The sequence below is a fragment of the Mytilus californianus genome, unplaced genomic scaffold (assembly GCF_021869535.1).
Source record: "Mytilus californianus isolate M0D057914Y unplaced genomic scaffold, xbMytCali1.0.p SCAF_4, whole genome shotgun sequence".
Lineage (NCBI taxonomy): Eukaryota > Metazoa > Mollusca > Bivalvia > Mytilida > Mytilidae > Mytilus > Mytilus californianus.
The window spans coordinates 41,044,520-41,059,993 of record NW_026262690.1 but is presented as its reverse complement, the minus strand read 5'-3'; the positions used below and the strand labels follow the sequence as shown (position 1 = coordinate 41,059,993).

At 32.1% G+C, this 15,474-nt stretch overlaps 1 protein-coding gene across 1 annotated transcript in view; it reads left to right on the top strand.

The window, feature by feature from the left end:
• The first annotated feature begins 575 nt into the window (after nucleotides 1–575).
• The window catches only part of LOC127736920 (uncharacterized), a 94,027-nt gene continuing 79,128 nt past the window's right edge, over nucleotides 576–15,474 (top strand). Inside the window, exons 1-6 of the mRNA XM_052247486.1 lie at nucleotides 576–750; nucleotides 1,335–1,396; nucleotides 1,834–2,014; nucleotides 3,833–4,138; nucleotides 10,893–10,980; nucleotides 14,624–14,655. Of these exons, the coding sequence (XP_052103446.1) occupies nucleotides 702–750; nucleotides 1,335–1,396; nucleotides 1,834–2,014; nucleotides 3,833–4,138; nucleotides 10,893–10,980; nucleotides 14,624–14,655 (718 nt within the window). The 5' untranslated portion in view covers nucleotides 576–701. The remainder of the gene's footprint in view (nucleotides 751–1,334; nucleotides 1,397–1,833; nucleotides 2,015–3,832; nucleotides 4,139–10,892; nucleotides 10,981–14,623; nucleotides 14,656–15,474) is intronic.

Here is a 15,474-nt window from a genome sequence, read left to right as displayed (position 1 = left end):
ACACTTTTTTTGTTTAAATTATATAATAAATATATAAAGATAACTAAAAATTTGAATTCACATTCACTTTGAACAATTCAAATTTTTTTTTAATTATGTTGTGCAAATTCAACAACATGCAAATGATATTTTCATGTAAAATATAACATTTTAAAATAATTTATATAGTTCAAATTTTCTTTTGATACTTTGTCTGAGTTTTCATTATTGACGGTCCGAGTTGACTTTATATAGACGGTCCGGAGAGACTTTATAGACGGTCCAAAGTTACTTTATGGACAGTCCGAAGTGACTTTATAAACCGGAGCGTCTTTTTACCACAGAACACCACAGAATACCACAGAACACCACAGAACACCACATAATACCACAGAACACCTAAAATATACCACAGAACTACACAAAATACAATAAAACTACTAAAATATACCACAGAACATTGAATTACTTTACAAAATGCAAAACTAATAATTCAGAATTACACGGTCCGAGTTGTCTTTTTAGTCGGTCCGAGTAATTTCTGTGGCGAGTTGTCATGCATTGTATTTTCCCCATCCCCATCGAATGAAATCGACGCGGACCGCAAGGAGGACCCTAATTGAACTGTGACGTAAACAGTAATATTTGAACATAACCGAAAATGAAAGTAGAAAATTAATGGAGATTTTCAAAAGACATGCGAAAATGAAATGCATAATTGAATGTATCGGGGATATGATGTAAAGAGTCGATCAAATTATGACATCATAGGTAAGAAGTTTACAATGTTGGTAAGTATCATTAGTATGCAATAAATTTATTATTTATCATAAATAGCACGTTTAGTGTTTACTTGTAGGTGTAATGACAGGACATTGAAATCTTAGCAGTAAATGGCCACCGGATATATTCATTAATATGTTTCGGAGATTAGTGTGACGTCCATTTTCACTGAACTAGTACACATTAATTTTGTTTAGGGGCCAGCTGAAGCCCGCCTCCGGGTGAGGGATTTTCTAGCTGTGTTGAAGACCCATTGGTGGCCCTGGGCTGTTTTCTGCTCTTTGGTCAGGTTGTTGTCTCTTTGACACATTCCCCATTTCCATTCTCAATTTTATGTTGGTTTCGCAAAAGTAAAAGCTCATATTTTAAAATTTTGATAACATTATTTGAACGCACCATTTCCTGAAATCGCAATAATTATTTTGACGTTTCAACAATTGAAATAAGAAATGCATGCAAAAATTTCTGAATTTATGGTATAACGGAGTTGTATTCTTTATTAACTATATGATGTTTAAAGTAAAAATTTTCATGGATTTTTAAAGGAGGTTATTCTTTCTTATTGTTTAAAGGACATGATGGAGATGCAAACCTTAGCGATATGATGTTGAAGTCATCACTTATTTTAGTTGTGGTAAGTAATAACATATTTGCTGATTATACTGATTTATGGCAATGCTTTAAGTGGCAATATTATTAATGAAGGTTAACTTTATTCATATAAACCTACCACATCCCTCATCACACCTTTTAGTGCTAAATTACACAATACTGATGTTAAAATTAATGTGCATTCTTTTAGTATATATATCTTGTCAATAATGATAACAAAAATTTATGTTAATCTGAATATATCAAAACTGGATAGCTATAAACATGATAAATGAAAAAAGGTGTGTATATTATCCATGACATTGGAAAATCTTGTGAATCTAGGTCTTACATTTATATATGTATGTTAAAGATATACAGGGTTCTTATAAAGCTATTATATTTCTTTTTATAAGTATGTAAATATCATGATGCCTTAAAATGCTAATTTTATATTTTTATCAAGTTATTTTCTTTTAGATATACATAAATGTAGCAGAATCAGTGTTTAAATCTTATGTTGATCAGTGTCCTTTACAAGGAAAAGAGAGAATCTTCAGGTCTTCATCAGTATGTCAATCTTTACAGGAATATCACTGTATGTATGATGACGATTTTCGTTTAGCAGAAATATGTCAAACTTTCAAACAACTTCCGCCAGGTAATAAATTATGTCACATTTAGTTAGTATTTGCTTTTCAACACTTTTCATGTTAAATATTATATAGACTTTCATTGAATGTCTTTATGATGCATCAGTTATAATTCAAATTAAACTCTTGTTTAGTTCTATAAAAAGTACCAGCAAGACATCCCTTCCGTTCCATCATGTGTGTTAATCTATTTCAAGAAAAAGATGATACACAACTAAAAAGACGTTTTTAGTGAAATTATATAATGGATCTCAGTATTATGTTTTTTAAGTAGTATCAGACGTTTTAGAGGAGGGTATTTACATTATTTTAACAGTTATACATATATATCAGTCAGGGGTACTACTTAAAAAAGTGATTTCAGAATCACTCCCTCGAGTGATTTTGGTTGTGAAATATTAAAAATTTTCACACATACTTTTTAAAATCACTGAAACAAGTAATTTTAAAAGTTAAAATGTAATCACTTTAATAAGTGTTTATAACATTTTCTTGATATTTTTCCCACAAGCTTGATTTTTTTATTGGTAAAAAGACAACAATTCCATTGAAAAAACAACTATGTATATGCAGAAATTGTCTTTTGCTTGATAAGCCTGACACTTTTACAGTTTTTTTAAAATATGCAAAAACTGGAATAACTTGTAGATCAGGTCATAACCTTGAAGTAGATCATTCTAACTCTAAAGAAAACCAATCAGGTTACCTAATATTGTTGATCTTTGTCTGATAGTAAGAGTAGTTAATGAATTTTTGATTACAGAAAAATTCCCAAGGGTACTTTTAAAAGCTTTAGCGCACTAACTTACTGCCCAAGCGCACTGGTGAAATTAATATACAAAGAAAAAGGGATAATTGATTTATGTAGGAAAATTATAGAAAAGATTGTGAAAATATGGAAAATCAATGAAATTAGCATTTGAAGATCAAAGAAAACACTAAAATCACTTAAATAGGTGATAACTGAATTTATCAAATCACTGAAATAAGTGATGATGAAATCACTTGTTTAAGTAGCACCCCTGACTGTATATATATATATATATAAAGTATAGATATACCATCTATGGAAAGATAATTGATTATGTAATAACCTACCGTAGATGTAAACAGTTTGAGGTTGTGTCTTTAAAGAAATGATTCATTGAAAAAGGATTACAGGAATCGCCAAAATAAAAAAAAACAACAGTTTAACAGACTACATCAACCAACAACATATGAATCCTTCTGAAAAAAAATAACATACAAACAAACATCGGACTCGGACTTCTCTTAAACTGAGTTTTACTGTGCGTACTGTTGTACGTTTGTTTTTTCTACATTGGCTAGAGGTATAGGGTAGGGTTGAGATCTCAAAAAACATGTTTAACCCCGCCGCATTTTTGCACCTGTCCCAAGTCAGGAGCCTCTGGCCTTTGTAAGTCTTGTATCATTTTTGATTTTAGTTTCTTGTGTATAATTTGGAGTTTAGTATGACGTCCATTATCACTGAACTAGTATACATATTTGTTTAGGGGCCAGCTGAAGGACGCCTCCGGGTGCGGGAGTTTCTCGCTGCATTGAAGACCCATTGGTGGCCTTCGGCTGTTGTCTGCTCTATGGTCGGGTTGTTGTCTCTTTGACACATTCCCCATTTCCATTCTCAATTTTATAGACAAAAAACAACACACAACCCATGGCCCAGAAAGCCTGATTTGCCTGATTTGGTACAGGCACAAATGGGGTGGAGAAAATTAAGGGGACAGGTACAATGCATTAGGAAGAGACAAATCAAGGTAACAATCAGGAACTGAGTTGTGTTGAAACTTTTTTTTAACATTTTACAGGAAACTATCCAAGATACAGCAGTTATGGTGATGACATATACTATGACCCATGTCCAGATGGATTGTATCAAATGGGACCAGCCAAATCCTATGAAATAACAAATTGCTTGTTCAAAAAATCTCATTGTACATCTGAGGGTCAAATACTTTGCTCAAATGGAAGTGAACTATCTGATGTCACCTGCAGATGTGATTATCAGGATGGATATGCAATGGTTCAAACCAAATGTTGTTCTCCAACCTTATTTGAAGATTGCACTTGTTACAAAAAGAGATGTCCAAACGAAAATCAAGAGCTGGATCCAGGTAATGTGAAACATCAATACATATTTTTTTTGATGGTCCATAAAATGCTCAATGTAGTTCTTAAATCCTAATTTGTTTCTCATCACTTGGCGTCCGTCTTTCGTCGTCGTCCGTCGTCGTTAGCTTTTTACAAAAATCTTCTCCTCTAAAACCACTGGGCCAAATTAAACCAAACTTGGCCACAATCATCATTAGGGTATCTTGTTTAAAAAATGTGTCCGATGACCCCGCCAACCAACCAAGATGGCCGCCATGGCTAAAAATAGAACATAGAGGTAAAATGTAGATTTTGGCTTATATCTCTGAAACCAAAGCATTATTATCAGGTCAAGATCTATCTGCCCTGAAATTTTCAGAAAAATCTGACAACCTGTTGTTGGGTTGCTGCCCCTGAATTGGTAATTTTAAGGAAATTTTGCAGTTTTTGGTTATTATCTTGAATATTGTTATAGATAGAGATAAACTGTAAACAGCAATAATGTTCAGCAAAGTAAGATCTACAAATAAGTTGTAGACCAAAATTGTCAGTCGACCCCTTTAGGAGTTATTGCCCTTAATAGTCGATTTTTAACAATTTTTTGTAAATTTTTGTAATCTTTTACAAAAATCTTCTTCTCAGAAACTGCTGAGACAAATTTAACCATACTTGGCCATAATCATTATTAGGGTTTCTAGTTTAAAAAATTTGTCCGATGACCCCGCCTTCCAACCATCATGGCCGACTTGGTTAAAAATTGAACATAGGGGTAAAATGCAGTTTTTGGTTTATATCTCTGAAACTATAGCATTCAGAGCAAATCTGATAGGTGGCAAAAATGTTCATCAGATTTAGATTTATCTGCCCTGAAATTTTCAGACGAATCCGACAACCCGTTGTTGGGTTGCTGCCCCTGAGTTAGTAATTTTACAAAAATTTTGCAGTTTTTTGTTATTATCTTAAATATCATTATAATATCTAATATCTAATACTATTAATTATGATTTTAACCTTATTTTACATGATTTCCAAAGCATCAGTAAATACAGGTGAGCGACACAGGCTCTTGAGAGCCTCTAGTTTTCTGTATTCTGATATCCTTGTACTCTTACATGAAGGCATAGTGAATGTGTGACAAATTTGTGAGCAACATGTGCCAAAGTCTGTATTTATAATCAAACAACAATATGTATGTTGTCTGTCTGTCTGATCCTTGCTGTCTCAAGTTATAATTGGTTGATTCTTCTGAAAGATTACTGGCAGTGTTTTTTATGCCCCTGCAGCAACAGAGGGGCATTAAGTTTTACCCTTGTTCTTCTGTACAACCCTTGTCCATCCGTACATCCCAAAATTAGTTTCCATTCTCTAACTTTAGTTTGCCTCAGCGAAATCTTATGAAACTTATACACAATATATAAATAAGAAGATGTGGTATGAGTGCCAATGAGACAACTCTCCACCCACAGTCACAATGTGTAAAAAGTAAATAATTATAGGTCAAAGTATGGCCTTCAACACAAGTCTTGGGTCACACAGAACAGCAAGCTATAAAGGGCCCAAAAATGACTAGTGTAAAACAATTCAAACAGGAAAACCAACAGTCTAGTCTATATAAAAAATGAGAAACACTGATGAACCACACCAACAAACGACAACCACTGAACAACAGACTCCTGACTTAGGACAGGTGCATACAAATGCAGTGGGTTTAAACGTTTTAACAGGCGCCAGCCAACCTTCACCCTAACCTGAAACAGAAAGGTAACACTACAACATAAAACGACACACTATAAAATATCAATTGAAATGGATTAACTCAATCAAAAAGACATATAAACAAAAACAAGTAAACATACACTGAGCGAATAAGTTTGATCTATGACACAATATAAATACAACATTAATAAAAAAAATTGTAGAACAATGTCAAAAAAACAACTTTAACCTGGGACAAAATGGTGTTAAATAAAGTAACGTACACAGGTAAATTTAAATATAATAATTTTGTTGTTAGGAGTTTGAAATATTTTTTGCAAAATAAATGAATTTGTTGTTCACAGTACGAGTATAGAAATGAAAATTTATCGTCATACTAAATACTTATCAGAGGTAGTACATATTAAAAATAGTGAGACGAGATATAACACAAAATAATTAAACATTGAATAACAGAAATTTATGCATTACAAATTGTTTCAACAGGTCAAATTAACACAAAAGTACGGTTTGAGAGTACTCGCAGTTACTGAAAGCTAGTTAAAAGCCAAAAACAATTAAAATAAAAAATCATGCATCTGAGACTAAAATCAATTAAAACACATCCCAGGGATTTAATGCCATGGACAGTCAAGGGACTTACAATGCTTATTATCACCAAACACAGACCAATTTCAAATTTGATGGGCCATTCTTGTGTTATGTCCCTTTATAAATGGAAAAATTGCTAAATTTGCCATTTCCGCACTGTAGCTTTAGTCTGCCTCAGCCAAATGTTATGAAACTTATACACAATAATAACTACCACCAGATCAAGTTGAATTTAGGTGGCGTCACTTTAACCATTTTAGAGTTATATCCCTTTAAAATTGAAAAATTGCTAAATTTGCATTTTCCACACTCTTACTTTAGTTTGCCTCGACCAAATGTTACGAAACTTACACAGAATGCTTAATACCACCAATAACAGATCCAGTTTGAATTTGGGTGGCATAACTTACATCGTTCTTGAGTTATGTCCATTTATAAATGGAAAATTGCTGCTTATTTACAAGCGGGGCATCTGTGTCCCATGCACACATTCTACTTTTATTTGCATAATTGAGCTCATAGGATTAATTTAGGCGACCAATCTAATCTAACCAGAGGTCAAAAGGTCATACATGTTGAGTAGTGTTCCCACCTTTTGTCATGATGAAAGTTTGTATTAACTGTTTATAAGGCAAGCAGAAATGAATCAAGTTAGACAGCCAAGGCTTTGATGTTGTGTGCTTTCTATATATCCTGTTTATTATGGGTTTTGGTAAATGATTATGCAGAAAGCACTGACAAATGAAAAATAACAAACTGTTGACCCATAGAAAGAATTTGTCCATCACAATCTTTGCTAGTCATCATTGAACTTAAAAACAAGCAATAGAAATGTCACATTTTGATATTGCATTCCAGGATTGGCCAGCCATAATAAATGCATTTGAGTTAACATTTGTTGACACAAGAATTATCTTTTAATGCAGTAAATAGGTAACAGACAACAACAATATAAAAGCATTGATTTTTCCTAAGGCTTTGCAAAAAGTAAACTTTATTCATGCTTTGCTTAATTTTCAACGTGTTCAAGTAAGAAATTCCTGATTTTTGAATCACAATCTTTGGATAAATAAATAAATTTCTCCACCATAACATCAAATAAAAGTTTTAGTTCTGTCAACTTTTAAGGGAAAAAAATAATTAAAAGCGAGCAAATCGTTATAATTATAGTTCCGAGTTTTTTTTTAATTCAAAACAATTCTAAAGGAATCAAATGACTTAATATGATGGTCTATATTTACAAGAAAATTTGAATAAATTTTAATATTGTAGTACAATGGTAAATAATTTGAATCTGACTGAATATAAGTGTTTTTGAAAACTACTTAGCTGTATTTCTTTTCAGTGGTTGCATGTATACTATCTATTTACTTATAGGTGTAATACCACCAAATCATAGTACGTCACATCCGGTTGCATACAAAAATAGGTTGAAAAAAAATATTCCCTTGAATTTGACAGTTGTAGGTAATTGATCCTACATTTCATTGCAGTAAAACATTTCTGGGTCATAAACATATATCTTGGGTATTTCAAAGCACAATTAATTTTTTATTTGGGGTTTCTATAGAATATTTTGAACACTTGAGGTTACATGGTTACTAAAGCTTGTACACAGGTTAAAAAAGGGGGGAAATTTGATTGGTTAACTTCCAGTGATGGTTATTTTCTTATATGCAATGAAATGTTATGTGAAATTTTTTCTATAGTACTGGACAGGATAAAACTTTACTCATGCCAAGTATTTCTTTATTTGAAACAAAGACAAATTCTGCACAATTTTTTGAAAAGTGCAAATTTAATAAAGACTAATAGGGGAAAATCAATGGTGGTATTACACCTATAGATCACAGATGTGTTGACAAGTGGTTGTTTGTTTACTATATATTTAATTTTGGAGCACAGATGTGTTGACAAGTGGTTGTGTGTATACTAAATATTTAATTTTGGAGCACACATGTGTTGACAAGTGGTTGTGTGTATACTAAATATTTAATTTTGGAGCACAGCTGTGTTGACAAGTGATTGTGTGTATACTAAATATTTAATTTTGGAGCACAGATGTGTTGACAAGTGGTTGTGTGTATACTTAATAGTTAATTTTGGAGCACAGATGTGTTGACAAGTGGTTGTGTGTATACTAAATATTTAATTTTGGAGCACAGATGTGTTGACAAGTGGTTGTGTGTATACTAAATAGTTAATTTTGGAGCACAGATGTGTTGACAAGTGGTTGTGTGTACACTAAATATTTACTTTTAGATCACAGATGTGTTGACAAGTGGTTGTGTGTATACTAAATAGTTAATTTTGGAGCACAGATGTGTTGACAAATGGTTGCGTGTATACTAAATATTTACTTTTAGATCACAGATGTGTTGACAAGTGGTTGTGTGTATACTAAATAGTTAATTTTGGAGCACAGATGTGTTGACAAGTGGTTGTGTATATACTATATATTTAATTTTGGAGCACAGATGTGTTGACAAGTGATTGTGTGTATACTAAATATTTAATTTTGGAGCACAGATATGTTGACAAGTGGTTGTGTGTATACTAAATAGTTAATTTTGGAGCACAGATGTGTTGACAAGTGGTTGTGTATATACTATATATTTAATTTTGGAGCACAGATGTGTTGACAAGTGATTGTGTGTATACTAAATATTTACTTTTAGATCACAGATGTGTTGACAAGTGGTTGTGTGTATACTAAATAGTTAATTTTGGAGCACAGATGTGTTGACAAGTGGTTGTGTATATACTATATATTTAATTTTGGAGCACAGATGTGTTGACAAGTGATTGTGTGTATACTAAATATTTAATTTTGGAGCACAGATGTGTTGACAAGTGGTTGTGTGTATACTAAATAGTTAATTTTGGAGCACAGATGTGTTGACAAGTGGTTGTGTGTATACTATATATTTAATTTTGGAGCACAGATGTGTTGACAAGTGATTGTGTGTATACTATATATTTAATTTTGGAGCACAGATGTGTTGACAAGTGGTTGTGTGTATACTAAATAGTTAATTTTGGAGCACAGATGTGTTGACAAGTGGTTGTGTGTATACTATATATTTAATTTTGGAGCACAGATGTGTTGACAAGTGGTTGTGTGTATACTATATATTTAATTTTGGAGCACAGATGTGTTGACAAGTGGTTGTGTGTATACTTTATATTTACTTTTAGATTATAGATGCGTTGACAAGTGGTTGTGTGTACAACCACTTGTCAACACATCTGTGCTCCAAAATTAACTATTTAGTATACACACAACCACTTGTCAACACATCTGTGATCTAAAAGTAAATATTTAGTATACACACAACCACTTGTCAACACATCTGTGCTCCAAAATTAACTATTTAGTATACACACAACCACTTGTCAACACATCTGTGCTCCAAAATTAAATATTTAGTATACACACAACCACTTGTCAACACATCTGTGCTCCAAAATTAACTATTTAGTATACACACAACCACTTGTCAACACATCTGTGCTCCAAAATTAAATATTTAGTATACACACAATCACTTGTCAACACAGCTGTGCTCCAAAATTAAATATTTAGTATACACACAACCACTTGTCAACACATCTGTGATCTAAAAGTAAATATTTAGTATACACACAACCACTTGTCAACACATCTGTGATCTAAAAGTAAATATTTAGTATACACACAACCACTTGTCAACACATCTGTGCTCCAAAATTAACTATTTAGTATACTCACAACCACTTGTCAACACATCTGTGCTCCAAAATTAACTATTTAGTATACACACAACCACTTGTCAACACATCTGTGCTCCAAAATTAACTATTTAGTATACACACAACCACTTGTCAACACATCTGTGCTCCAAAATTAAATATTTAGTATACACGCAACCACTTATCAACACATCTGTGCTCCAAAATTAACTATTTAGTATACACACAACCACTTGTCAACACATCTGTGCTCCAAAATTAAATATTTAGTATACACACAATCACTTGTCAACACAGCTGTGCTCCAAAATTAAATATTTAGTATACACACAACCACTTGTCAACACATGTGTGCTCCAAAATTAAATATTTAGTATACACACAACCACTTGTCAACACATCTGTGCTCCAAAATTAAATATATAGTAAACAAACAACCACTTGTCAACACATCTGTGATCTATAGGTGTAATACCACCATTGATTTTCCCCTATTAGTCTTTGTTAAATTTGCACTTTTCAAAAAATTGTGCAGAATTTGTCTTTGTTTCAAATAAAGAAATACTATATATTTAATTTTGGAGCACAGATGTGTTGACAAGTGGTTGTGTGTATACTATATATTTAATTTTGGAGCACAGATGTGTTGACAAGTGGTTGTGTGTATACTATATATTTAATTTTGGAGCACAGATGTGTTGACAAGTGGTTATGTGTATACTATATATTTACTTTTAGATTATAGATGCGTTGACAAATGCAAACATGGTTATGAAAGAAAGCAAGGAGAGTTTGATTGTACCTTGATAGTGGAAACAAAGAACATGTAAGTTATATTGAAGCTAAATTTGTGAATGAAAGGTGTCATCCTGGTTTGCCCACTTTTAATTACATGCATATGTTAACATAGGGTGGATGGTGTCATCCTGGTTTGCCCACTTTTAATTACATGCATATGTAAACATAGGGTGGATTGTTGTTTTAACAATTATAGTTTATTTCTGAATTATAGTCATATTTTTTACCTTTTATTTTACCTGTAAAATTTTATCAAAAATCCTATATTCTGCTATTAAATCAATGAAAATTTTCAATATAGTTTTTATCAGGAAAATGTATTGAATTTGACAATTAATTCTAACAAATAGAATAAAAATGCAACTGTTCAGTACCCAAGCTTTACAAATAAAATAATTTGAACAGTAATCTGTATCCAAGCTAGCATTTTCTTCTTTAAAAAAAAACCCAACAGATTGTTATTTTACCATAGTGCTCTATTTATTTCCTTATGCAATGCATTTATAAACTTGATTCATATATAAGGTGACGACCATTTGATATTGTAAGGGGGGGGGAGGATTTTGAAAATAAATAACTCAGCCTTGATAATAAGAAAAAAATAATGGTTTGTCCTGTAGTAGTTTGAAAAAAAAATAAACTGACTTAAAATGTATTGAAAATAAATAACTCGGCAGGTCTTTTAAGCCATTTTATAAATGCTATTCTAAAGTATGAGATGGCACCAGATTCTTACAAAATTTGTCTTTTTTCATTTTTTTTAGGGAAAAACTTCCCAAATCTTTAAATAATATAATGTATAAATATTAATTTACTTGAATTAAATGTCCGAAAATGGGTTTCATTTAACTAAGGTATATTGTCTCAGGAACATTTACTTTATTCTCTTAGTGTTGCTTTCCATTTGTAATTTAGTAAAAAAAAATTAACTTGACTTTTATTTTTTTTTAGTATTTTTTATCTAAAAAAAAATAGCAGCCACATCCATAAAACTATATGTGAACTACATGTTTTTGCTTTATCCTACATATTGGTCTTTTGATGTTGTCTCTAAAAACTAAAAGTCTTACACTGAAACTATATATTTTGCCTTGAGACCAAAATATTGTCAAAAATAATTAAAACAGAACTTGCATTTTTGATCAAGAAAGGTTCTGGGAAATGTGCAGAATACATGATTTTGCATACATTTTTCTATAGCTTCTTCGGGCCTTCAGCAACCCCAAAACCCTGCGCACGAAATTTGTTTAGTTTTTATAAGACTGCAAAAAAATTTTGCGGTTGTATATTGGTATGACAGTGGTGTCTTCGTCGTTGTTGTCGTCGTCGTCGGCGTCGTCCGAAGACACATTGGTTTTCGCACTCTAACTTTAGTTTAAGTGAATGGATCTTTATGAAATTTTACCATAAGGTTCAATACCACAAAAGGAAGGTGGGGATTGATTTTGGGGGTTATGGTACCAACTGTTAAGGAATTAGGTGCCAAAAATAAACATTTTTGTAACTTCCAGACATAACTTGTGTGTTAGTGTATGGATCTCTCTGACATTGTACCACAAGGTTCCATATCTCAAAGGGACTGCTGGGATTGATTTTGGGGGTAATTGCCTCCAAATTTTAGGAATTAGGGACCAAAAAGGGGCAAAAAACAAGCATTTTTCTAGTTTCATGACAATAACTTGTGTGTAAGTGTATGGATCTCTCTGACATTGTACCACAAGGTTTCATATCACAAAGGGAATGCTGGGATTGATTTTGGGGGTAATTGCTTCCAAATTTTAAGAATTAGGGGCCAAAAAGAGGCAAAAAACAAGCAGTTTTCTAGTTTCATGACAATAACTTGTGTGTAAGTGTATGGATCTTTTTGAAATTGTACTTCAAGGTTCCATATCACAAAGGGAAAGCTGGAATTGAGTTTGGGGGTAATTGCCCAAAACTTTTAGGAATAAGGGGCCAAAAATAAACATTTTTCTAGTTTCCAGACAATAACTTGTGTTCAAGTGTATGGATCTCTCTGAAATTGTACTGCAAGGTACCATACCACAAAGGGAAGGCTGGGATTGATTTTGGGGGTAATTGCCTCAAAATTTTAGGAATTAGGGGCCATAAAGGGACAAAAAAACAAGCATTTTTCTAGTTTCAGGACAATAACTTGTGTGTAAGTGTATGAATATTTATGAAATTGTACTACAAGGTTCCATATCACAAAGGGAAAGCTGGGTTTGAGTTTGGGGGTAATTGCCCTAAACTTTTAGGAATTTGGGGCCAAAAAGGGGCCAAAAAACAAGCATTTTTCTAGTTTCCAGACAATAACTTGTGTTCAAGTGTATGGATCTCTCTGAAATTGTACTGCAAGGTACCATACCTCAAAGGGAAGGCTGGGATTGAGTTTGGGGGTGATGAATCATAAGGGGGTTCAAAAAATTTGGGGGGGGGGGGGGGATTTTTTTTTCCCTTTTTTTTCTTTAAAATTTTCCATTTTATATTGGTTATTTCTGATTTATATATAAAAACAAATATTAATGATATGGTTTGAATAGGTAAATTAAAAATTTTTAAGTTCTTAGACCACATTCATTCTGTGTCAGAAACCTATGCTGCGTCAAATATTTAATTACAATCCAAATTCAGTGCTGTATCAAGCTTGAATGTTGTGTCCATACTTGCCCCAACTGTTCAGGGTTCAACCTCTGCGGTCATATCAAGCTGCGACCCAGCCGAGCATTTTATTTTTTTTAATATACTTTATATTACTTTTAAAACAGGCTAGTGTCATTGTTTTACATATATGTTAAATTATTGAGAGAAAAAATATATGATTTATTTATAATTTATCTATACATTTATGAAAATGGAATTACAAAAACAAAATACCTGAATATATATAGAAAACACTGATAAACTTTATACCTAAGTTGGAACAGACTATATAATTGTATGCTTATTAAACCTTTTGTCTTTTTTGTTTTCTTTAATAATAAATAATTGGTGTAATTAAAAGTGGGCAAACCAGGAGTAAACCGAATGAAAACATACTAATCTTTATTCTATGTATGTAAGAAAATCCTCACTGCAAATTCAGTTTTTTTATTACATTTAAGTAAGAATACCGTTTTCATTCTTTTCGTATAATCTTAATTAAAATATATGAATAAGGAGATGTGGTGTGATTGCCAATGAAACAACTATCCAACAGAGATTAAAGGACGTGGATGTAAGCAACATATAACTCCAGCAATATACTTAAACATCTTAAATATGATGAAATAGAACAAATGCTTGCATGAATATTTGTTTTGCATGGTGTCCCAAACATATTGTTGATGTGGATTTTAACTTGCTGTGTTGAACAAACCATGAGTTTTTGAATAGATAAAAGTTGGTTAATTCTTGACATTATGTAAAAGGTCATAGAATAGTGTACAGTCCATAAAAATAAGAAGCATTCTATGACAGTTCAAAACCTTTTAACACAACAGTTAAAAGACCAAACTGATACTTTTTATGGAAAATATAAAACAGGAGTAAGACGCTACTCCATGTTTTATGTCATAAAAGAATAATACAGTTAAAATTTAATCGGAATTAGTTTTAAAAGTTCCATGAAGTGTCATACCAATTGATTGATTTTTGCTTGCTTAGTACTCATGTTCTTATATTTTCTTTTGTAGAACAGAAACTGTTTCAAACACAAGTTCTTTAAGTAAGTTTTTCTAAAACTAAGGTTTAGAAAATCCCATGTATTTAGACTAATATATTTAGATGAACTGTATATCATGTCAAACAGTCAACCATAATTTCCTTTCTACTGAGATAATTTTATTAAACCGTGTCATCATACATTGTTCAAAGTACAATAGCTTTCTTTACTCATAAGCAAATTTTAATACAAAAAAAACACATGATAAAATTGAGAATGGAAATGGGGAATTTGTCAAAGAGACAACAACCCGACCATAGAGCAGACAACAGCCGAAGGCCACCAATGGGTCTTCAATGCAGCGGGAAACTCCCGCACCCGGAGGCGTCCTTCAGCTGGCCGCTAAACAAATATGTATACATATATTCATTATATATGGGTCAATATCTCTAATGCTAATGTGCCCCAATTTAGTAACTTTAGTAATTGACTGAGCTTAACCATTTTATGCTTTTGGGGTAATTGTCGGTATCTAAGGATCGAAATAAAAAAGGGGTTGAGTACTAAAGAAAAGTCTTATCTGCATCTATCTCATTAAAAGAACTGTATAGGTAGTTGTTTTTATATATATCTTCTAAAAGTGTTTATCCTGTAAATAATTTGGTGTGGTTCATGACAGATCTTTGTTGGTCTTTGTTAAATGTATTCACAACTTGAATTAATTTTTGGGACTTTCAGTTTGACATGGTACCTATACAACTTTAATTCTTACTTGATTTATTCTTTTCTTGACCTGTTGATTATTTTTATTTAATCAACGTGTGGTTTGTTTGATCTCAGTTCTTCATTGGTTAAAATTCGATTATGACGTCAAATTTTCTT